Source organism: Crotalus tigris, unplaced genomic scaffold (assembly GCF_016545835.1).
Source record: "Crotalus tigris isolate CLP2741 ecotype Arizona unplaced genomic scaffold, ASM1654583v1 scf7180000018590.67127310178:1205815, whole genome shotgun sequence".
Lineage (NCBI taxonomy): Eukaryota > Metazoa > Chordata > Lepidosauria > Squamata > Viperidae > Crotalus > Crotalus tigris.
The window spans coordinates 751923-774839 of record NW_024097092.1 but is presented as its reverse complement, the minus strand read 5'-3'; the positions used below and the strand labels follow the sequence as shown (position 1 = coordinate 774839).

General features: G+C 46.8%; 2 protein-coding genes and 1 long non-coding RNA gene across 4 annotated transcripts in view; 2 read left to right on the top strand and 1 right to left on the bottom strand.

The window, feature by feature from the left end:
• Positions 1–22917, top strand: part of PAX7 (paired box 7) — a 184232-nt gene that overhangs the window by 8586 nt on the left and 152729 nt on the right. The window lies entirely within an intron of this gene.
• Positions 7318–12600, bottom strand: LOC120313303. Of its 2 annotated transcripts, none has more exons than XR_005558109.1 (4): positions 11865–12600; positions 10476–10963; positions 9284–9896; positions 7318–8881 (listed from the first exon to the last, which is right to left on the bottom strand). It is a non-coding gene; the product is annotated as an uncharacterized LOC120313303 (long non-coding RNA). The 2 variants fall into 2 exon arrangements; XR_005558110.1 differs by having other exon boundaries at positions 11869–12600.
• On the top strand, positions 15061–22716 carry KLHDC7A (kelch domain containing 7A). Its single transcript, XM_039355059.1, has one exon. It carries the CDS (start codon positions 19165–19167, stop codon positions 21724–21726), a length of 2562 nt encoding a protein of 853 aa, XP_039210993.1. The 5' UTR covers positions 15061–19164; the 3' UTR covers positions 21727–22716.

The window sequence follows — 22917 nt, the reverse complement described above, 5'->3', positions numbered from 1 at the left end:
GTTTCTGATTCTTCTGCACATGAATTGTCCCTAGAACAATTGTTGTTGTTGTTAATTGCGAAGTCGTGTCCAGCCCATCGCGACCCCATGGACCACGTTCCTCCTGGCCTTGCTGTCCTCCACCATCTTCTGGAGTCCATTTAAACTCATGCCTATTACTTCAGTGACTCCATCCAGCCACCTCATTCTCTGTCCTCCCCTTCTTCTTTTGCCCTCCATCTTTCCCAGCATCAGGCTCTTCTCCAGTGAATCCTTCCTTCTCATTAAGTGGCCAAAGTACTTGAGTCTCAACTTCAGGATCTGGCCTTCTAAAGAGCAGTCGGGGTTGATCTCCTCTAGGACTGACCGGTTTGATCGCCTTGCAGTCCAGGGGACTCAGGAGTCTTCTCCAGCCCCAGAGTTCAAAGGCCTCCATTCTTTGGCGCTCGGCCTTTCTTACGGTCCAACTTTCACAGCCCTACATTGCAACTGGGAAAACCGTGGTCTGGGAACTGTACGTCCTAATAACTTTTCAAGCTCTTTTAGGTGGTAATTTGCCTGCCAGAGAAGAGCTGGGAGGCGAAGATGTTCCACCATATTGTGGAGGAATTAGCCGAGTGCCGCATAATGGTGGTCCAGCCAACCTTAAAATGGTCTTCGCAAGCAGTTCTTCGGGAGTGCATTAATCACAGTTGAATCGAGGTCACCAAGACGGGAAGCCAACTCTTTCTTAATGGTGTGTGTTGAAAAGAAGTGGGGAACGTCGCTTTTATTTCGGCCCAAAAACCTTGAAGCTGCAAACTCCTGACGTCAGGAAGGTTTATCCATGCCAAGCATGTCCTTTATGGGAAAAGGAAAGGGACAGGGCCCCTTCCAAAACTTCCTCGTAGTTTATTCCAGCAACGGTGCCTTCTCCCGACGCAGCGGCACAGCGCAGATGTCCCATAAAAATTTTATGTCCTTCATAAAATGCCCTGCCATTTATATCCAGATGAGACATCAGAAAGTGTATAAAACCACATTTTAAATATTAAAAGACCGTCTCTTGTTTCTCCCCTCAGTATGCAGAACAGGAGAAAGCATGTGTGTGTGTGAGAGAGAGGGGGAGACTTTTTTAAAAAAAATGGCTTTCTATAGGAGAACAGTGTGCCATTTTGTCAAGGACGTGCTACAGCAGGTGGTGTGTTTTTGGGTTTTTTTTTTGTAATGCGTTCGAGACACCCTTTCTATTCCCACAAGACGCTGGAAGACGCTCCCTGCAAGACAGAGAAACGTGGGTCCATCTGGCGGAAGATCACCCTCGCAGGCTTAGGCAGGATATTTTGGTTCTCTCCTCAAACTCTCTGCCAGGGTTTGTGGGGAACTATTAACGGGTACATCCACACCCTTCCTCCCTTCACAACAACCTCGTGGGGTAGTTTCGTCCAGCGTGAACCACGGACCTGGATTAAACTAATCGTCTAGCTAAGTGGCAGGAGCCCTGAAGTCTTAACGCTCTCTTAGGCTTCAGGATCTAGTGAGCCTGGTCAAATAATTCTTGCAGGCCACAAGGCCCCTGAAGAGAGGGTGCCTGCCGTGTCTCTGCCTGAGTCATGCAGATTTCATTTTTGCCATATTAGGTCAAGAGGGATAACAGAATAATTTTTTAACTTGAGAGATTGCTAAGGAGTCTTGGTCAATTTACTATAGCTCTGGATATTCAGAAGAGAAAGAAGAAAGGAAGGAAGGAAGGAAGGCAATGAGAAAATGGGAAGGAAGGAAGGAAATGAGAAGAAATAAGACAAAACGAAGGCAATGAGAAGAAGGAAGGAAGGAAATGAGAAAAAATAAGACAGAAAACAGGAAGGCCACAAGAAAATGGGAAGGAAGGAAGGGAAGGAGGGAGGAGATGGGAATGAGAAGGAGGGAGGGAGGGAAGGAATGAAACGAGAGAAAAAATAAGACCATGAGAAAACAAAGGAAGGCAATGAGAGAAGGAAGGAAGGAAGGAAGGAAGGAAGGAAGGAAGGAAGGAAGGAAGGAAGGAAGGAGTGAGCTGAAGTGATATCTGCAGACCACACAGAGGATCCCCTATAATAAAGCTTTTCTAGAACTGGCATAATGCTATTGAGCACCTAATGGATTGTGGCCTCGAACACTGAGAACCAACTTGAAAAGCTACTTAAGTTACTTAAAAAGCTACTCAGCACTTTATTAAAAAATCAATCTTCTCTAACCTGTAAGCAAAAAAACAGACACCTACGAATGAAGCAAGGAGCCAGATAGAATAAAAGTCATCCTAATCAATAGAGTTTAAAAAGGAGGCTGAAGGATTAACTAACATGCTTGCCTTTCCTTTTTCAAATCAAAGTTTAAATCTCTGCTCCAAATGGGTGGACTTGATTTCGGGCAACTGCATGGAGGAGTCTAAAGTCATCCAGTTGGCTTCCAACAGAAAGAACAGAACCTTCCCATTATTTTAGATTATCTCATTCTTATTTACTGCCTGCATAACTTTCTCAGCCGGATGAAGAACACACGTTATTTGCAACAAAAGAATACTCTTAAACGCAATTTTCATGGAATGCATTAAAACTCAAGCTTTCTCTGATAGGAAGGACCCTTTGTAAGGCCTCACGAAAAGGTTCGAGACGAGGTACATAGAGGTCATGTAGTCCAGCTCCTGAGGGTTGCGAGAAACAGACCTCAGCTTCTCCGTTTCTCCAGCGATGACCGCTTCCCAGCTTTGGAGATGAAACGAGAAACTCTGGTTAGCAGTGAACTTAGGTTCCGTCATCCGATCAGGCCATATGCAAAGCAAAGGGATTGTGTGTCTGTGACAGTATCCTAGCTGCTGTCGCCTCATCAAATATTTATCCTGGTTGGTCTCGCCTTTCGTGCAGCTTCGGTTCAGCCGAAAATATGTTGGCGCTTAGACGGCAGCCAAAAGTGTTGGAGGGCACGGAAGGATGATAAGAGACGGGCAAAGGAAGAAGGGGTCGGTTGCACAAATGGGGGAAAGAATGCAAGGATTTATCACCTGCCTGTCTGTTGAGCTTTACGTTCTCATTCATTTGAATCTTGGGGATGTGTGGCCCAGCACACATGTTTCTGCTGGCCCAGCGCCCGATATGCCGCTCCCTCCAGACCTCATCTCTGCCTTGTTTGCATACATTTCCATAGGCCAATATTTGCCGGAAGTAGCCTATTGATTTGCGTCGTTCTCCCTCTGGTTATTAAAAACCAAGAAAATGAAGAGCTGTTCCGGCTGAAAACTGGGGGGCGGGGGACAGGAAGGAGGAGGAGGAAGAGGAGAAGAGAAGAATTAAAAGGGAGGAGTAGGCGAGGAGAATGGAAGAAGGAGGAGGAAGGAGAATGAAAGAGGGAGAGGAGGAGGGGGAAGGAGAATGGGAGGAGAAGGAAGAAGGAGAAGAATGGAAGAGGGAGGAGGAGGAGAGAATGAGGGGGAGGGGAGGAAGAGAAGAATGAAAGGGGAGGAGAATGGAGGAGGAAGAAGAAGGAAAGAATGGAAGAGGGAGGAGAAGTATGGAAGAGGAAGGAAAAAAGGAAGAAGAGAAGAATGAAAGGAAGGAGAGGAGAGGAGGGGGAGGAGAATGGAAGAAGGAGGAGGAGGAAGAAGAAGAATGGAAGAGGAGGAGGAGGAAGAAGAGAAGAATGAAAGAGGAAGGAGAGGAGGAGAATGGAAGAAGGAGGAGAAAGGAGGAAGAAGGAGAAGAATGGAAGAGGAGGAGGAGGAAGAAGAGCAGAATGAAAGAGGGAGGAGAGGAGGAGAATGGAAGAAGGAGGAGGAGGAAGAAGAAGAATGGAAGAGGAAGGAGAGGAGGAGAATGGAAGAAGGAGAAGAAAGAAGAGGAAGAAGGAGAAGAATGGAAGAGGAGGAGGAGGAAGAAGAGAAGAATGAAAGAGGAAGGAGAGGAGGAGAATGGAAGAAGGAGAAGAAAGAAGAGGAGGAAGAAGGAGAAGAATGGAAGAGGAGGAGGAGGAAGAAGAGAAGAATGAAAGAGGAAGGAGAGGAGGAGAATGGAAGAAGGAGAAGAGGAAGAAAAAGGAGAAGAATAGAAGAGAAGAGGAGAGAAGCAGGAGAAGAACCTTCTTTTCAAGTCTCTAGGATCTGATCGTGAGACTGCCTTATATAAAGAATCATTGCAAGAAAATGTCTTCTAATTCTTTCAAATCATACGCTGACAGCTGGCCTGTTTGTAAGACAGCTGCTGTCAGATCGTTCTGGACAGAAAGATGCCATTCCCAGCCAAGCCCGCTGCAGGTAGTCCTCATTTAGCAACTGTCCCGTTTAGCAGCCATTACAAGTGGTGACGGTGACGGGAAAATAGCTTTGAAATCCATCCTAGCACTGACAACCTTCTCCGGCGAAAGGAAAGTTGGGAGTGAGATTGTAAACGCCATCTGGTTTCACTTAGCAACCGACTTGCTGGTCGCCAAACGAGGAAATGTTCGAAATGATAAAAAAAACGCTGCGGGCAGCAGTCCAGAAGTGGTCTATTCAATCAGGACCATATTGGATGCTGATGCTCAGCATGCCAAAGACCAGTTTCTCGTTTAAATTTCGTGTAATTAAAAGAACAGAACCAGAATTAAAATCAGCAGGGTGGCCGAGAGGCTGGCAGGGAAGTGTCCAGATGGGCACGGGGTAATATTGCTTTGAGTGCCAGACCTCATTCGAAACAAACTCTGTTCTTTAAAAACATATTAATCGAGTGTGGGGGGGAAAGGGAGAAAAGGAACTCTGGAATACAGACCCGCCCAGGATTTTTCCTGTTTGTACTGCGAGAGAGAGCCGTTTTAACCTGCCTGGGGTTCAGAGGAGAAGATCGCACTTCATCAACCGATAATTAATAGCACCAAATGTTTGTCTAAGGTGTTATCCCTCGAAGTCTCTGTGCAAACAGATGCTAATCCTTCAGGATCAATTCCCCGCAGGAGAAGATCAGCGCAGGATAATATTGGTCAGGGCAGTCGTGTTTGCAGACCCAAACGGGCCTCTTGACTGCTTGCAGTTTATTAGTGTTGTTATTTATGGTTGGTGGCACAGTCAGCCGGATGTTTGAGGCTGGGTTTGGCCTTTTTATCCACCTATCAAGTCCTTCCCGAGCGCCTGGGAGAGGCAGACGTGGTTGCTTGGATTTTATCCAAGATCTCTTTGCAAGATGTAAGCTGTTCCAAACAAAACTGCCTTCTGCAATTGACTGATGGTGAATTGGTCAATGCCTACGGTGTTCAAGACGTACTGGTGTTATTCCATTTTTTTATACTGCCTTGTTTTATATACATAGCTTAAGTCTTCAAACTTGGCCCTTTTATGGCACGTGCCTGGCTGAGGAATTCTGGGAAGTGAAGTCCTCAAGTCATAAAAAGGCCATGTTTGAAGACCCCTGACTTAAGCAGTTGTGTCAGTCGCAGAATCATTTGGAGTTACATGTATGTTCCTTGTGTAGGAAAGACAGGATGGTCCAGCTTTGGCCTGTGACCAACGTTTGCAAAGCCTCTGGCCAGCATTTGACCATCAGTCTGGCTTTAGCCAAACAGAGCTTTCACCCTGTCACAGGTTCAAAGACCCGAAATCTCTTATTTTCTGGCCAAATAGTAAAACCACTTTTTAAGGCAGTGTGCAGAATAACTTGCAAACTATATTATGGATTACTTTCCCTGATAAGTTCATTTTTCATGCTTTGAATGCATACAGTATACTACCCCTGAATATGGAAGTTCTATTAGTACTGCCTCTTCTTTGCTAGGTTTAAAGCTGTAGCAATAGCAATGTAGCAATAGCACAGACTTATATGCCATTTCACAGTGCTTTACAGCCGTTTACAGAGTCAGTATATTTGCCCCCAACAATCTGGGTCCCCATTTTACCAATTTTGGGGTCCTCATTTCACCGACCTTGGAAGGATGGAAGGCTGAGTCAATCTTGAACCGGTCAGGATCGAACTGCCAAACTGCTGACAGCCAGCAGTCAGCAGAATCAGCTTGTAGTGCTGCACTCTAACCACTGTGCCACCACGGCTCACACAATCTTGCACGTCGTACACAATCTTGCCACTATCCGAGACGTTTATGTCAAAATCTCCCATTTTTTTCTCCCACCCTCTCTCCCAAGTCTCTTCCCCTTTCAAAATGAGTGTCCGTTCTAGTTTTGAGAAACCGAGAGGAAAGAAAGTTGATTTTTCCTCCCATTTTTCCCCCTCCATTAAGTATTCCACCAGTTATTCTGCCTTGCCTTCCTCTTAATGGATTCCCCAAATCATAAATGCAGAGCGGCCTCTTTAGAGAGAACGCAGCCAGCACAAAATTGGAATTAAACCTAGTTAAAGTTCATGACCGTTAACGAGATAAAACTCCATTCCTTTCTGCTGCTGTTAAAATATGGGGGCGGCTTTCCAGATATTTGCAGAAATGACGCTTGCTCTGTCCTGCTTCTGCCAATTGCGCTTTTAACAGAGAATGAAAAGTCGGTCCTTGGCACCATTCAGAGCTGACACCAACCCCATCCTCAAGACTTTCCGTCCGTCCTCGAGCCCAAAATTTCCGTTGCTAAATGAGACGGTCGTCGTTAAGCAAGTTTTGTTAAGTGAATCTGGGCTTCCCCTGTTGACTTTGCTTATCAGAAAGTGTTCTATCCCAGCCTATAGCTGTCCTTGTTAAAGGCACAAGGATCAAACCCCTGCTGATAAAATAGGCTGGAGACTTTAAAACAAAACAAACCCCTTTTAATATGGGTGACAAACCTGCCAAATAGTCCAAAACACAAACAGCAAAACTCAAGTCCAAATGAAGGAAATAGTCCACAGGAAACATGATGTAAACAGAAGAGAAGTCACAAGCAAGACGAACAGACCAGGATTCCAAGAAGTATTTTGCAAACGGTTGCCTTCAGCAACCAGCACCGCCCACACCTCCTCTTTTTATACAGCGGTCCCAAGGTGTTGCCTCTCAGTGCCTTCTCCTTTTACCCTGGAGTTGCCGTATTGACTGCTGCTGATTTATTCGCTAATTGACAACGTGTGCCTGTGTCAGTTAGGAAGTCCATCAGGTGTGAGTCTTCCGAGTCTGACTCAGTCTCCACACACAGCTGAGCTTCATCAGGAACACGACTGGAGGGCCCAGGCTCTGCATCAAACCGTGAGTCCTGTAATTCATCAGAGCATCCCTCTGCCCCTGATGGCCCTTCAAATGCCTCCTCCACCTCCTCCTCAGATTCCTCAGATTCAGCTGTTGGGAGCACAGGCTGGCATGGAATCACAACAGAAAGCCGCAAAAGGGGGTCGCATGACCCCAGGACACTGCAAACTGTCATAAGTACAAGTCAGTTGCCAAGCCTCTGAATGTTGATCACATGACCCACGGGGACGCTGCATGGGTCATTCGTGTGAAAAGCAGCCAAGAATCACCTTTTTTGTACTGTCATAATGGTCACTAAATGAACTGTTGTAAGTCGAGGTGATTCTCTCCAGTTCTCCACGGCCGACCTGTGTCAGGCCTGGGGCGAAAGCTTTTCAAGGAATACATATTTGCTGGCTTCCGATTTTGCGCCAGGAACTTGATATGCCCCCGTCCTCTCCGTCTTCTTCAGGATTGATGCCGCTTGGAGAAGCCCCCTTCCGAAGGAGATTAAGCCCCCATTATTCCCACTCGCTAAGAAAATGGAGATTTACAGACTCCCTCTGCTCGATTTAAATGCAAATGTGGCCATTTTAGCCCGGAACCATGGAAATGAGGACATTAAGGCTGAGGTGGCATTTGTGAACTGTCTCCCCAGGCACCTGAGCTGCTTCGGTGAGCGAGGTGGGCTCCATCATTGCCAAACCAAGTTATGCCGCTCTCCCGACAGAGAGGTCCGATCGATGACTGTGTCCCTGGGGGGCTCTGAGGCTCCCTGTCTCTGCCCTGGAGGGGAAACACTGGTTAAGAAACAGGAAACCTGATAAATGTCCCTATTTTCCTGTTCAGACATCCCATCCCTCTCGTGCAGCACGGACCCTTTGACTGCAAGGTTTATTTCTCTCCTCCGCCGCCAGTGGCTGAACTACAAGTCCCAGCATGCTTGTCCTGAGGCTGTCAGTTTCCCACTGACGTGTGTCAATTACTGTAACTTCCCTCCCCTAGACTGCAGGTAATTATCAGTTTAGGACCTCAGCTGAGTCTGGAATTTCACTCGTAAGGCATGGTTGCTAATTGGGTTTAAGCGAGTCACTGCAAACTTTAAGCAAACCACGTGGTCGTTAAGCGAATCCAGCCTAACCAATGGGTGTTTTCTGCTGGAAAACAGCCAAAAAAAGTCATAAATCCTGGTTAGATGATCGTGGTCATCCATACAAGTTGGCTGCCGAGCCCCTGAAATGCAATCGCGGGCAGCCAGCAATCACAACTTTGAGGTATCTTTTTTGAAGTCCGTTGCAACTTCCAACAGTTGTTAAGCAATCGGTCATAAGCCAAGGACTAGCTGAAATTTCTCTCTCCTGATCCCTCCCCCTCTGCAACTCTCTCCTATGCAATTCCAGCCTATTTACAATTGACTCAGTATTCATTTTCAAAGCACCCTGTTGTGTCCTGGGTTATTGTAGGCGCCCAGAGTAAAACGGGATGAGCTGGTGGGAATTCAAGAAGAGAAAAGTTATTTATGTCCCCTTGAAAGAGAGTAGAATTCTGAGCGTGATTGGGAAGATCCATTTTCCCAAATTAATGAGCGGAACGACCTGCCTCGCGAAGTTGTGGGTGCTTCCATCCCTGGAGATCTTCAAGGAAAAACCAGACAGCCATTTGCCTGAAATGGTACTATAGGGCTTCCTGCTGGAGCAGGGGGGTGGACTAGAAGACCTTCAAGGTCCCTTCCAACTCTGTTATTCTGTTAAGTTGCACAGGCTGATTCGTTCCACGAAAAGATCTGAAGACAGACAGAACCCCCCCCCCCAAGCCACAGCTTATACATCAAGGAGCGCATTGCATCGCTACGCTCCCCTACGCCCTCCCCTCTGCAATTGCCCCCTCCTTTGCCAGGTAATTTCAAAGGACATGAGTTACAGGATTGCTACTCCTGGTTTTGATGCTCCGGGATTGAATAATGCAGGAAACGGGCAGGCGGGTGGGGGGGGGCACTTGAGGGAGGGCTGCGTTTGTTTCATTATTGATGGGCTGTGACAGGTCCTCCGCTGACGGATCTGTCTGAAGGGAATGATTAGCTGGTAAAAAATTAATTGCTGCTCTTTTCGATAGAGGTGGATGAAACGGGGAAGACGGGTCTGTGTCTTGCGCGAGAGCCAGCCAGGATTCGCGCGCTCCGTGTTACCTTTTTTGCAGGGATGGTGGGAAAGTCTGGTGGAGGAGGAGACAATTAAGTACAATTAGGATCACACATCTCCCAGTGTCGCCAAGACGGTGGGAAGAAGGCAAAAGAGTAGAGAACCCGGAAAAGCTCACATAGATGTTTGTAGACAAGGGGGCTCCTGAAATATACACACACACACATCCTCGTCTCCATTTCTGAGTTCAGTTTTGGCGTCCTGAGCAGGTTTTGCATTGGAGAGCTTTTCTCCTCCCTGTTTCAGCAAAATATCCCCCCCCCCAAAAAAAAGCACAACATTTTCAATGCACGGAGGGAGAAACGCTTTTTTTAAACCTTCTGCCCGACTCCAAGAGCGTGGAGGCAATTGTCTCAAATTGCTTTCTGAATGGTATTTCAGAGGGTTAGGGAAAAGCTTATGGTTTCTTAAGCAGATGTTTGGAAAAAAAGCACACGGAGATCTCGGGAAGAAGCTGACTGGAGGTTTTGCAAAAGAGGAACGTTGGGAGGGTCTCCTTGTACTCTTGCTTGGCCTCTCACCGGATGGAAAAGTCAGGTGGCTCTGAATTGTTTCCCTGTCAAGCCTTTATTAGAATTACTCCTCTTCAGAATGATCTTCCTATAGAAACGTAAAATGGTAGAGTTGGAAGGGAGCAATATGCAGGATAAGCAAAGAGATAAGAAGCCACCATCTCTGTAACACTATTGTTTAGAACAATAGACGCAGTATTGTCTGAAATGGTGTAGGTTCTCCTGCTCGAGCAGGGGGGCTGGACTAGAAGACCTCAAAGGTCCCTTCCAGCTTCTATTCTATTCTACTCTACTCTACTCTATTCTTCATTCTTTCTATTCTACTCTACTCTACTCTACTCTATTCTGTTCTACTCTTCATTGTTCCTATTATTCTATTCTACTCTACTCTCTCTATTCTATTCTATTCTATTCTATTCTATTCTATTCTATTCTATTCTATTCTATTCTATTCTATTCTATTCTATTCTATTCTTCATTCCTTCTATTATTCTACTCTACTCTACTCTACTCTACTCTGTTCTGTTCTATTCTATTCTATTCTATTCTATTCTATTCTATTCTATTCTATTCTATTCTATTGTTTAGGCTGGCTGGGGAATTCTGGCAGTTGAAACCCACCCGTCTTCAAGTAGCCAAGGTTGAGAAACACTAGTTTAGATCCTACCTTTAGGATATGTTTCCATAGGTTCAAGCCAAATTTGATGGCCTGGAAACTGTAAATCTACTTGGCCCAGATCATACTATGTTCTGTTCACCATACTTCCTGTCTTCCCCACTCAGCATCCTTCAGAATGGACCTGTTTTTTCCTTCCTGTTATTGCATTTCCATGGGGAGTTGATTTGAGACTTTGAGGTGCTTGAGGTTGGGTGAAGTCTCTCCTTAGGCTCTGCTCCAATCATGTTGGCACTGTAGGCGCTCCTTCTCTTTTCCCATAGATGGGTGCAAGGACAAGAAAGATGTGACTTGTCGTAATTCTGAAAAAGCGATCTGCTAAATCTTTTTTTGGGGGGGGGAACGCTGCCCCTTTCCTTGGTGTTTGTCCAAGTTGACGTAAACTTGAAGCCCTGGAGGAAACACACCACAGGGGACCTCAAGCGAAGGATGTTCTGCCCTTGAACCATCTGTTTGCCGACAACTGTCTCCGTGGAAAGCTGTAAAAAACGCAAATTCATCATTGCAACCAGTTTAATGACTTCTGTAGTCCAGCCTGATGCCTCTACATCAGTGGTTCTCCACCTGTGGGTCGGGACCCCATTTGGGGTCGAACGACCATTTCACGGGGGTTGCCAAACAACGCAGTCTGCCATTTTTCCCCCCTTTTCCTTAGCTGTGCTACTCCCTTTTATTCTATTGGCTTTGGAAAGCCAATAGAATAGACGCTCTTGAATAGAGTCTAATTCTATTGGCTTTCAAAAGCCAATAGGAATTGTCCAGGCTGCCTCTGCCCTGCTGAGCCCGCCAAAAGTCCCATTCTGCAAACGGTGCTGCAAGTTGTCTGCAGCGAAGGCGAGCTGTCTGGAAGTTTCCACCCCTCCCTGCTGAGCAACTACTAAAAATGTAAGTAAAAGAGGGCCAGGGGTGGGAGGTGGGAGGCCGGCGGGCGCAGGGAGGGTTGCTGGCATGTGTGGGGCCCAGCGGGTGCCTTACCTCCCTTGGGCTGGGCCAGCTGGTGGCCCAGCCGGTGGTCGCCCTGCGCCACCGCTGACGCTTGCCAGCTACGCCTCGTCCGGGGGAAGGGGCAGCACCACGCATGTGCAGTGCACCCGGGCAGGGAAAGTCCTCAACTTACGACCGGTTGGGTAGTCCTCGACTTATGACCGGTTGGGGTCACGGCATTAAAAAGGTTGAGAACCATTGCTCTAAAGTGAGCTAAAGTCCTTCCTTTGGAGAGGCAGAGAAGTTCTTAAGACCATCATCTCTCCTGTTGTTTTCCCTCAGGTCTTGGGTCCATGGGGACACAACCAACAGAGATTCCATCACTGATCTTCCTAGGCCCCACAGTAACCACTTAGATATTTTGAGACATGATCTTGGTGGTGTCCACCTACTTACTTACGGCACCGGTGATGCCCTCTGTCCACACGCATTGTCATTTAGCTCTGCCCAGTGCAAAGAGGCCAAACTTGGTGGAGATTTCAAGGAACACTTTTATTGGCAAGGTCCTCCCCTCCTGTCTCTTACACACAATTACAGTGAGGAACAACCAGCCAAGCTTCACGGGGTCACTCACGATTCCATGCATAATTCATTGCTTTCCCCAAATCCATGGATTGTTCTTGCAAAAATAATAAAGCCTGCAGGAAGATGCTCCAGAGATGTTCTCCAAAAACAAAAAGGCCCAGAACTTCGCCTACAAAATCTAGGCAGTTAGCAAGATCCCAGAGCTCATCCGAACGTGACACTTGGACCTTCAATACCACCTTTTCCAGGACAACAAACAAATCAGGCTCTTTTTCAGAAAAAAAAAACCAGGTCTGTTCTTTTAACTTTCAAATCCAGCCATTAGCATCGGCAACCCTCTCACAGCAGCCAAACTCAATGCCATTGCATGTCAAAGAAGGTTTGGAAGGACAGTTGATCCGCCTTAAAAAGTGTTGGGACACGGTAAAACATAAATACATTTAGTGTTCACAATAGGATGAATTCCAGGGACAAACCAGGTTTAAGTATTTTAATTGCGACTACAGATAAGTCCTCCACTTACAACAGTTCTTTTAATGACCCATTTAAAGTTAACAACACCGGAAAAAAGTGATTTATGAGCAGGGTTCTTCAAACTTGGCCCTTTTATGACTTGTGGACTTGAACTCGCAGAATTCCTCAGCCAGCGTGCCACGCTGGCCGAGGAGTTCTGCGAGTTGAAGTCCACAAGTCATAAAAGGGCCAAGTTTGAAGAACCCTGCTTATGAGCATTTCTCACACTTATGACCGTTGCAGGATCCCTGTGGTCATGCGACTGTTCTGTCCCAGCCTATGTGAGTCCTTTTATGCTCACAAGGAGAAACCCCTTTTCCAAGAAGCAGGCAGGAACCGCAAGAAAAAAACCAACCCCTTTTATTCTCACAGGCCTGAGTCAGTGTCCAAGACAAACAAACACAGTCCACAGAAACTTGATCCTCAACACAAACAGTTGCCTTGGCAACCAGCACCTCTCACACCTTTCCTTTTATTATTCAGCCAAGACGTGGTTTCCTAATGCCTTCTCCCTTGCCTTTGGAGCCGCCCCATTTCATTCCTCTGTCCTACTTGCTTCTCTTGCCTGCGCTTTGGTGCATCCGGGATTTGTCCCAGCTGTTCTTCATCACTGTCCAACTCAGGCTCCCAGCACAGCTGTGTCTCAGCCTGAGTGCGAGTAAAGGGGCCGGGCTCCTCGTCCGACTGTAAATCTTGGAGCTCCTCAGAGCCTTCCTCTGACTCTGATGTCACTCCAGGCCCCTCCTCTTCCTCCTCCCCTGATTCCTCAGACTCAGCTGGCGAGGAATCACAACAGTGACTTACATCCGGATGCTTGACAACGGACTCACATTTATGACGGTCACAGTGTCCCGGGATCCCTTTTTGCGACCTTCTGACGAGCAAAGTCAAGGGTGGGGGAACCAGATTCACTTAACAACTGTGTTACCCATTTAACAACTGCAGCAATTCACTTTAACAACGATGGCAAGGAAAGTCGTAAAACAGGGCAAAACTCAGTTAACGAATTTATCACTTGACAGCATACATGTTGGGTTCAATTGTGGTCGTAAGTTGAGGACTACCTGCAAGTCCTCGACTTAATGACCAAAATTTGGACCGCAACCTCTGTCATTAAGTGAGTCATAAATGAAATGGTAATTATCATTGCAGGTTGGGTGAATGGGAAGCCCCGAGGAATTCAGTGGGGCAACATCTCTATGGGCAGGCACAACATTTTGCTGCAAATACCATCAGAAACCCCTTGCCTGTCGAATTTCTGCCTGTCTAATACCCCTTCAGAATATTCAAATTCCCCATGAATGGCTGGTAAATAATCTAATATTTCTAATTCGGATAGGGATGTTTTTCTCCTTTAAGAACTCTTTCTGGGTTTTGCCCGGCAAATTAATGTTAACATCATACTCCTTGATAGGTGACTCCTTTGCGCGATTGGTCCCCCCAATTTGAAGTTGTGCTTCTGGGCGTGTGCAGAGTGCCTACTTAATACTACTGGAAGAGGAGCTGGAAACCAAAATCCTGAATGTCTTTTTTGGAGGGGGATGGTGTAAATTAATTGCTAATTAAGGCCTCCCTCTCTCCCATCTTTCCAAGCTTTGCTCTTTTATTCGTGCCAACCAGCTTCTTAAAAACCGCCAGGTCTGCCCCATTTCTCCTTGATTTTTTTCCGCCCTCTTCAAAGGCAAACATGTTCTCCGCCCTCCTGCCAGACAGGCCCGTTGCTCGTCCTTTGATACTGATTCTCTCCAAATCTCAAAGCCGAGACGGTTCCCTTTTTTTCAAGCTTTTCGTCCCTTTTTCCCTTCCCTCTCCGTGGACCTCCTCTCGGCTGGGTTTTGCCTTTGGCTTTTTCCAGTTTTAATGCCCAGAGACTGACATGCTGGAGGAGGAAGCCAAGGGGCGCCCAGGGGCTTCCATCCAGCAATGGAGGAGAGGAAAAAATCACCCCTGAGGATTTAAACTACAAAATGAAAAAAAATATGCTGAAAAATTTCTGACGGAGGCATCTGGTTCAGTTGCACATTGACAGCAGACGGGTCCAAGGTTGGCAAGGTCTTGAGGATGGCATCGGGCGGGATTTTCCATACCGGTTGTTCAGGTATTTGAATCCCACCTGTTGGAGCAATGCCAGGGAAAGCGAGCTTCCATTTGCAGGAGTAGTCTCCAGGAAAAAAAAAACAAAGAACAGACATTGTTCCAGTGGTGGGATTCAAATACCTGAACAACCGGTTCTCTTATTGAATGCCTGGGCCTCCGAGGCCTAGATTGGACTTCCGGAAGTGGCATCCACGCACTTCCGGCGGGCCGTTCGAGGCTGGGGAGGCCTCCTCCAGGCCTCCCAGGCCTAGAACAGACTTCCGGAAGTGGCATCCATGCACTTCCGGTGGGCTGTTCCAGGCCTCCTCCAGGCTTCCGAGGCCTAGAACAGACTTCCGGAAGTGGCATCCATGTACTTCCGGTGGGCTGTTCTAGGCCTCCTCCAGGCTTTCGAAGCCTAGAACAGACTTCCGGAAGTGGCATCCACACACTTCCGGTGGGTCGTTCTAGGCTGGGCAGGCCTCTGAGGCCTAGAATGGACTTCCTGAAGCAGTGTGCATTCAGCCGTTCTCCGAACTCAGCAAAATTTAGCTTCCGGTTCTACCGAACCGGTGTGAACCGGCTGAATCCCACCACTGCGTTGTTCTACAGTTGGAGAGGATCGTTGTTCTTGAAAGAGGACAAGCTACAGCATTTTATTATATTATTAGATCTGTGACCTACTGTGGGGGTCTGTTGGGGGCCAACATCTCCAGCTAAAATAATGAAATATAATGAAAATGTTAAACTTGTCTTTTTGTCGTTCTGCATTACAATATTTTTTTTTTTAACGAGCCATCTAGTTGATACTAGCGGCTTGCAAAGCTTTCTCCTCTTGGAAGAAAAAAAAAAAACAGCAGAATTTCTGAGTTTTTCCTTGCCTTAAAGTCGTGCAAGCGACTTTGGTGCAACCTGCGTCCTCAGTTTTCCTGTCTGTAAAATGGGTCTAAGAATTTACATTATTTTTTTTCCCTTCCCCCCCTCCGAGGCTAACCAAACTTGCCTCCGGAGAAGGAAAAACTACTTTCATTTTGCCTGCACCCTTGTCTCACTCCAAAACCAAGCACCCACACATCCAGAGAAGGCAATCCAATTTAGGCTTGGCTCAAATTTAGTTTCTACATTGTCTGCTTGGACCAAATGAAGCTTTTTGCTGTTGTTACCTTCTTTTTCCTGCTACAAATCTTAACTCTCCGGGCAAATCAGCCGAATGGGCTTAGGCCGGGAGAGTGCCAAGGAGCTGCCATTCTCTGAATGCTGCCATTCTCTGAATGCTGCCCCCCCCAACTGAGCTTGGCAAAGAGGTGGCTGTGCTGATAAATTCGCCCTTCACAGCAGAGAAGAAACACCTTGGCAGCACCCCATGCCTCTCACCTGGGCAAAATTAGAATAGGTACACCTGTCTCCAGCCCTGAGTCACCAGGATCCTAGAAGGAAATTGGAGACCGGAGGTATATGTTGACTTGAGGTTTATTATAACCTGTTTTTCTACTTGCTACACCAGGGGTAAAATTATACTAGACGCTTTGCACCACCTGGCTCACCTCTTAACTGCACTCACGGATCCCATCAAGAGGTCTGCTGAGCACCCCTTTCCCCCTGGCATCCACGGGATGGTGGCGGCCATTCCCAAGCCTTGCATCCAATCATCCTAGTTCCTCTTTGGTCCTGGCAAGGAAAAACAGATAGTTCTTCACTTACGGCTGCAATGGAGCCCAAAATGTCTTTTGCTAACCGACTAAGTTGTTAAGTTTCTCGCCACCGTCGCAAAGTGAATCGCCACACTTGTTAAGCTAGTAACACAGTCGTTAACCAAATCTGGCTTTGCTGGTCCGAAGGTTGCGAAAGGGGAATTGCGTGACCTCGGAGCACTGCGACCGTCGTAAATGTGAGTTCAGCTGCTCAAGGGCCCAAATTTGGACCGTGGGAGATGTGACAGCGGGCGTTAAGTGTGAAAAACAGTCGTAACTCACTTTTTTCAGCGCCGTTATAATGGTCACTGAATAAATTGTTGTAAGTCAAGGATTACCTGCATGTATCAGTGTCTTCTTGGCTGTTAGAAAGAAGAAAAAAAGAACTCCAAAGTTTTTTTTAAAGAGGTGTAGGACTGAAACTCAAGAGTTCTAAAAAAAACTATCGTGCACCTCTTTCCTCAAATTAATTCCTAAAAATAGGGCATTTTGGCAGCTACCTCCTGGAGCAATATTAGTAGAATTCTTTTTATCAGAATACGTCGTATTCGTCCCCCTCGTCTACAGTGCAACCTACAAAATTAAAACTGGGTTTTATACCACTCTTCATTTTGAGTTCCTTGTTTAGGCTTCCAAGAGAGAGAAAAAGACACAGAAACCTCAGGATGAAAATTCAGACAGACAGCCTCAAAATGCTTTTGTTCAATGCTTGTCTTGACAGCTTCTTCCCCCCCCCCCCTTCTGGAACCTTTTCTCTTTTTACATTTAAAAAAAAAAGAAACCAAAAACACGGCTGTAGCCCATTTTTCTCAGCCACGGGAGGCATCTGTTAAGGCCTGCTTCGGACTCATGTACAAAAGTTAATTGCACCGTCTACATCCGTAATTATTTCACGCTTGAAGGGAAACAACATGTTTGAAACCGCTCTGGCATTACAGACTGAGCAGTATTTACACGAAAAAAAATTTTTTTTTCCTTTTTAGACCACTTCATAATGTTTGCCAGGGCACCTCACACCCAGAAGCCCAGAAAGTTTAAACTTTCCAAGCTTCTAAGATGGAATTCATACTCGGAAGCGTAAACTGAAGACAAATATGTAACAAACCACGATCGTTTTCAAAAGAGCATTAAACCACAGCGACAGGCAGACACAGATTAGGATCGACACAAGCTTAGCCTGATTTTAACCTGATTTTGCAAAGGGCATGGAACCACAAACTGGGGGGGGGGGTGTTTATCCACCCACCCTGAATCACAACTTAGCCAAGATGAAAACTAACCAAAGCTTGTGTGCTATGTAAATCCATCTGCTAACTCAGTCTGGTTGTGCAAACACAGCCCCAGGCAGAAATGTGTCATGGGTCTTGTGTTTTTCCACGGTTTTGGACATTGCTAAAAAAGAACGAATTGGCTGGAGAAAGAAACAGAAGAGGAAGTTTAAAGGTGCCTTATAAAAACCTGGAACCGGCACCATACTGCATTTTCTGTTGTCTTTTACATTCTGGCCACGAGGCAGAAGAAACCCCCCCAAATTGGGGGCCTGTTTGTATATTTCTAGCTGCCTTTTCGTTGTCTCATTGTCGGGATAAGGGCGGTAGAGCTGCGCTCAAAACACACAAGCCAGGCTGAATTCCACACACATGTTAAAATAGGGAATCGTTTATGGAGAACGTTTTGGATACCGTCTTTAAATTCTTCTTTCACAACTCAACAAATGTCCTCCATACAGGGAGTCCGGCTAAGTGTGGGGTCTCTTAAATCTGAGAAAATACAGGTAATAGTCCTCGGCTTAACAAAAGTTCATTTAGTGACCGTTTGAAGTTATAACGGCACTGAAAAAAGTGACAGGGTGTTTTTCACACTTAAGGTCATTGCAGCATTCCCCTTAGTTAAGTAAAGAAAATTCAGACGCCCAGCAACTGATTCATATTTACGACGGTTGCATGTGGTCTGCTTTTGCAAATCTTCCCACCAGCAAAGTCAATGAGGAAGACAGATTCACTTTACAACCGTGTTACTAACTTAACAACTGGGGCAAGAAACATTGCAAAATGGGGCAAAATTCATTTAACAATGGTCTCACTTAGCAACAGAAATTTCGGGTTCCACTGGGGTCATACGTTGAGGACTACCTGTATGGATAGGAGTCTGTTGTTTACAGCAAGATGTAACAGAAATCCATCATGGGAATTAATAGCTTTCAGATCATTTTTTACTGTATCCACTTCTCTTTCTCTCTTTCACCTTCCGGTGAAATAAAAGTGAAAATCTATATGAAAATAGCTGGATGGCTCTCAACAATGGAAGGTTTGTTCACCCAAGTTAATAAACGACGAGGAAATTGTGACTTACAAAGACGTTTTGAACAATGAAGGAAAATTAAAACATAGACAAGAACGAGAAGGACAGGGTATGGATCTATCACGGTGGCCATACCTGCAAATTCAAATGAGATATGAAAAAGACATTAAAAACACCTGGATTTTACAAAGAACGGACAGAATTGGATAAGATATTACTGACATCAGATGAAAAATTGATTAAGAAGCTTTATAAATATAGGCTAAGTTCAAAAAAAAAACCTCTCTCGTTTATGAAAGCTTAAGATCGCTTTTACTCCGTCGCAAAGCTTTCCGCTTCTCTTTCTCTCTCTCGTCTTCCGGTTTGTCTTACCTGCCTCCAGCCCGGCCCACCTTCCTGAAATATGCAAACCTATAGTAAACAGACACCTGGCACACTGAGCGAGCAGGTGGACAATAATCTCTTTTTACCAGTCAATCGGCAGGTTAAAGTCACCTTGCAGAGAAGGGAGGGAGCCAGCCCTGATCCACTCGGAGTTGTTCCTTGGCAATTATTCATCGCATTCCTGAGCGCCAGCGTGATATGGAAAAATGCCCCACCGTGCCGAAGGAAGCGGGGTTCAGCCGTCGGATATGCCTCTGGCTGGCCGGCTGGCCCTCTCCGCCGCGGCCTTGCTCTTGCTGATGTTGGCCTACCGGTATTTCAAGTCTCGAGTGCCCCCTAGCAGCACCCCAGCCGGGGCCACGGATGCCAATGTCGTCAGGGCAGAGCGAAGAGAATGGCAGGTTGGCAACCAGAAGGAAAACAAACAGGTGGCACTGAGGCACAGAGGAGAGCGGAGGAAGGAGACAGAGCCATGCCACCCAGGGACCAATCAGCTGGTGCAGGTGGGTAGATGTGGAGTAACGGAAGCGTGTGGGCAGGCCCCGATCCCTGCTGGCAGGGAGCTGCCTGGCACAAGAGAAACTGAGGCAGAAACTAAACAAGAGGCGTGGGAAGTGAGCTGTATGGAACCGGGGGTGGAACAAGGGTGGAGATCCGAAGACAAGGCTGGGGACCCCTGTTGCACCATCCAGAACTGCACTAGCAAAGCTGGGGCTGATTTGGACAATTTAGGAGATCATTCTGGAGCTGTAGGCCTACTCAGCCGAGAGAGGGAACTCTACAATTCGATGGGGTCTGGCTGGGATGTTGATCTTGTTGAAGCTGAATCTAGCTGTGCCAAGCCGGTGGAGAAGGATGTCCATCCCACAGGTGGGAGTGGCATCAGTTTGAAAAGAGGAGAAGGTCAACCACTGGGAAAAGAGACTAAGAAACAAATTGTGGAGAGGCGGTTTGGCCCAGAGAAGATCCAGTCTTTCTATGCCACTAGTGATATGGACTTGGCCATCAACCACAGCCATGTGCAATCTCATGTGGCCTATGCGTTCTCCTCTGTGGCCAAAGTTGAGGTGGAGGAGAACTTCATCAAAGAGAAGCAAAGTTCTGGGAAAGCTGAAGACACTCAACTGAGAGGCAAAGTCTACAACTACTATGTTGAGTCTACTTCTCAATCCATTATGAATAGAACCACTTTTGGTACCAACCTGGATTTCCAACGATCCTGCAACCTCTCTACTATCGACATACTTAATGTATCCAAGAAATGTTGGGCTGAGGAACCTGTCTGCTCATCGGTGACCAAAGATGAAGCCAACAAGCTTGTTTTGGAGAAGGTTCCAGACATATCTTCTAATGTTCTCCTTAGTCCTGCAAAGGACACCCAACCTAAGGATCAAACAGAGACAGTTGCTGTTAAAGAAGCCATCTCCTCGAAACCTCTCTTGGGCAGACGTAGCATCAGCCGGAAAGAAAGCTTCAAAAAAATTGTAAATAATCCAGAGTTACAGGTGTCGATGGAAGGTTTTGGTTCTCCAGGAATTGGGCCCTCAAGTGGCCACACCTCACCTCCAGCTCTTCTTCACTTGGACTCTACTTCATCTCTGGTGAAATCCATGCAAAATTTCCTGAGCAGTGGAAGAGAAGAGCCATCGGTGAAGCTTGTGGCTGGCGCTAAATTTTTCCATGTCCCACTAAGTTCAGACTCCTCTCTGGATATACACTTAGATCTGGGGAACTGCTACCAGGTTTTGTGCATGGCCAAGAAGCAGAAACTTAAGGATCTGCAAGAGGCGGTCTACAAGGTCATGAGTGACAACTATCTCCAAGTGCTGAAGACCCAGGCCATCTACCGCCAGCTCAACGCTGCAGAGAGGGACTTGATCCTGGAGAAGAGGATGCGAGGCAAGAAATACATGACGGTGGCAGATGTTGGATGCCACACAAGTAGACTTTCTTACTACGATGACCAGAAAGATGCTTGGCATCCATTAACCCACATCCCTGTTGAAGCCATCTCCAAGGGTTGTGCCATCTGCAGCATGTTCAATTACCTCTTCGTCGTGGCTGGCTGTGAAGGGTTTGGAAGGTATCAGAAACCATCCAACCGTGTCTTCTGCTACAACCCCTTGACTGACATCTGGCAGGAGATCTGTCCCCTCAACCAAGCCAGACCCCACTGTAAGCTGGTGGCCCTGGATGGTTGCCTCTACGCCATTGGCGGAGAATGTCTCTATACAGTGGAACAGTACGACCCACGCCTGGATCGTTGGACGTTTGCGGCCCCTCTGCCCAATGACACCTTTGCTGTGGCCCACACTGCCACCGTCTGCGACGGGGAGATCTGTGTCACGGGAGGCACCTTGAGATACATGCTGCTGAGGTACGTCAAACAGACGGACACCTGGAAAGTCAACCTCACTGGAGGAAGTCAGGACAGGACAACCGAGATGGTGACCGTCAACGGCTTCATCTACCGCTTTGACCTCAACCAGAGGATGGGCATCAGTGTCTATCGCTGTAGTGCCAAGGCCAAGCTGTGGTATGAGTGTGCCACCCACCCAATGTCCTTCCCATCTTGCTTCCAGTGTGCCGTCGTCGGAAATCTTGTCTACTGCGTGAACCGGCAGTTCAACCTCCGTTTCCTAGCGGACTTGGTGTCTCCACGGTTTGGAAGCAAAGGGCTGAGAAATTTCCCTTCCCCAAGAGGGACCCTTATCCCAGTTACTCTCATGTTGCCCGAGGGTTACAAAGCATCTCAAACAAGGGTTTGAGTGGCCGGTACAAGCTGCTTTATTGGAATAACAAGGCAAACTTACTTCTTGTAGTTTCACCGAGGACGTTGGTCTCCTCGTTTGCCTCCCTGCCCATCAAGGAAAGTAGGATTGTAGGCAGGAAAGGTCTGTCTCTTCCTACCAAGACACCTAACAGAATAACTGGGTTGCAGGTCTTCTAGACCGACTTAATCCTTGCATACAAATTAACCATAGACTTTGAGGTCTCAGCATTCAGAGGCGAGGGCAGATTTAAGCCAATTCCATAAAACCAGGATGATGGCCCTCCATACCACCTTATCTCCTGCCGGTCTATGGATTTAAGATCACGTCCTTCCGTGATCTCCCGTTGGGATCCATCTTGAGATCTTAGTGACTGACCCATTGCCTTGGGATAGGGGAAGGGGGAATAAGGATCAGTCTAGATCAGAGCAGATTACCCGTGATCTACCCATGAAGGGTCTCTAGGAAGCCCAACATCCAGGCACAATCACAATAATATTTCCCCATCTGCTATCTCCAGCAGCTGCTAATTGGCTGTAGAGTGCCACTAGTTTTGGAGGCTCCATCCCAAATCACAACCCTCTTTTCTTCCATAAACTTGTTTACTCTCCTTTTTTATAGTGTTCTAGGCTGGTCAAGCTCTTAATGATTCGTCGCTGATGACCTTTTTTCCCCCTTCTTCCTACCCTTGGTCAATCCTCTCCTCTCATCCTGGATCATGCCCTCACAAAAATGTTCAGTCTTTGGCGTCCTTCCGTCGCTGGTAGTTTCTCTCTTAGGTTGGATGATGGTCCTGGTAGTCCTCCACTTACGGCCATCTGTTTAAAGACCGTTGAAATGGCCCTGAAAAGAATGACTCAATAGGACAGAATAGAATAGAATGAAGAGGAATGGAATGGAGTAGAATAGAGTAGGATAAGATAGGACGGAACAGAATAGAATAGAATAGAATAGAATAGAATAGAATAGAATAGAATAGAATAGAATAGAATAGAATAACAGAGTGGGAAGGGACCTTGGAGGTCATCTAGTCCAACCCCCTGCTCAGGCAGGAAATCCTATACCATTTCAGACAAATGGCTGTCCAGTGTCTTCTTAAAATCCTCCAGTGTTGTAGCATTCACCGCTTCTGGAGGCAGGTTGTTCCACTGGTTAATTGTTCTCACTGTTAGGAAGTTTCTCCTTAGT

Bases quoted from the DNA above. Each gene is read 5' to 3' on its own strand.
- KLHDC7A (XM_039355059.1), top strand. From the start codon at position 19,165: ATGCCCCACCGTGCCGAAGGAAGCGGGGTTCAGCCGTCGGATATGCCT.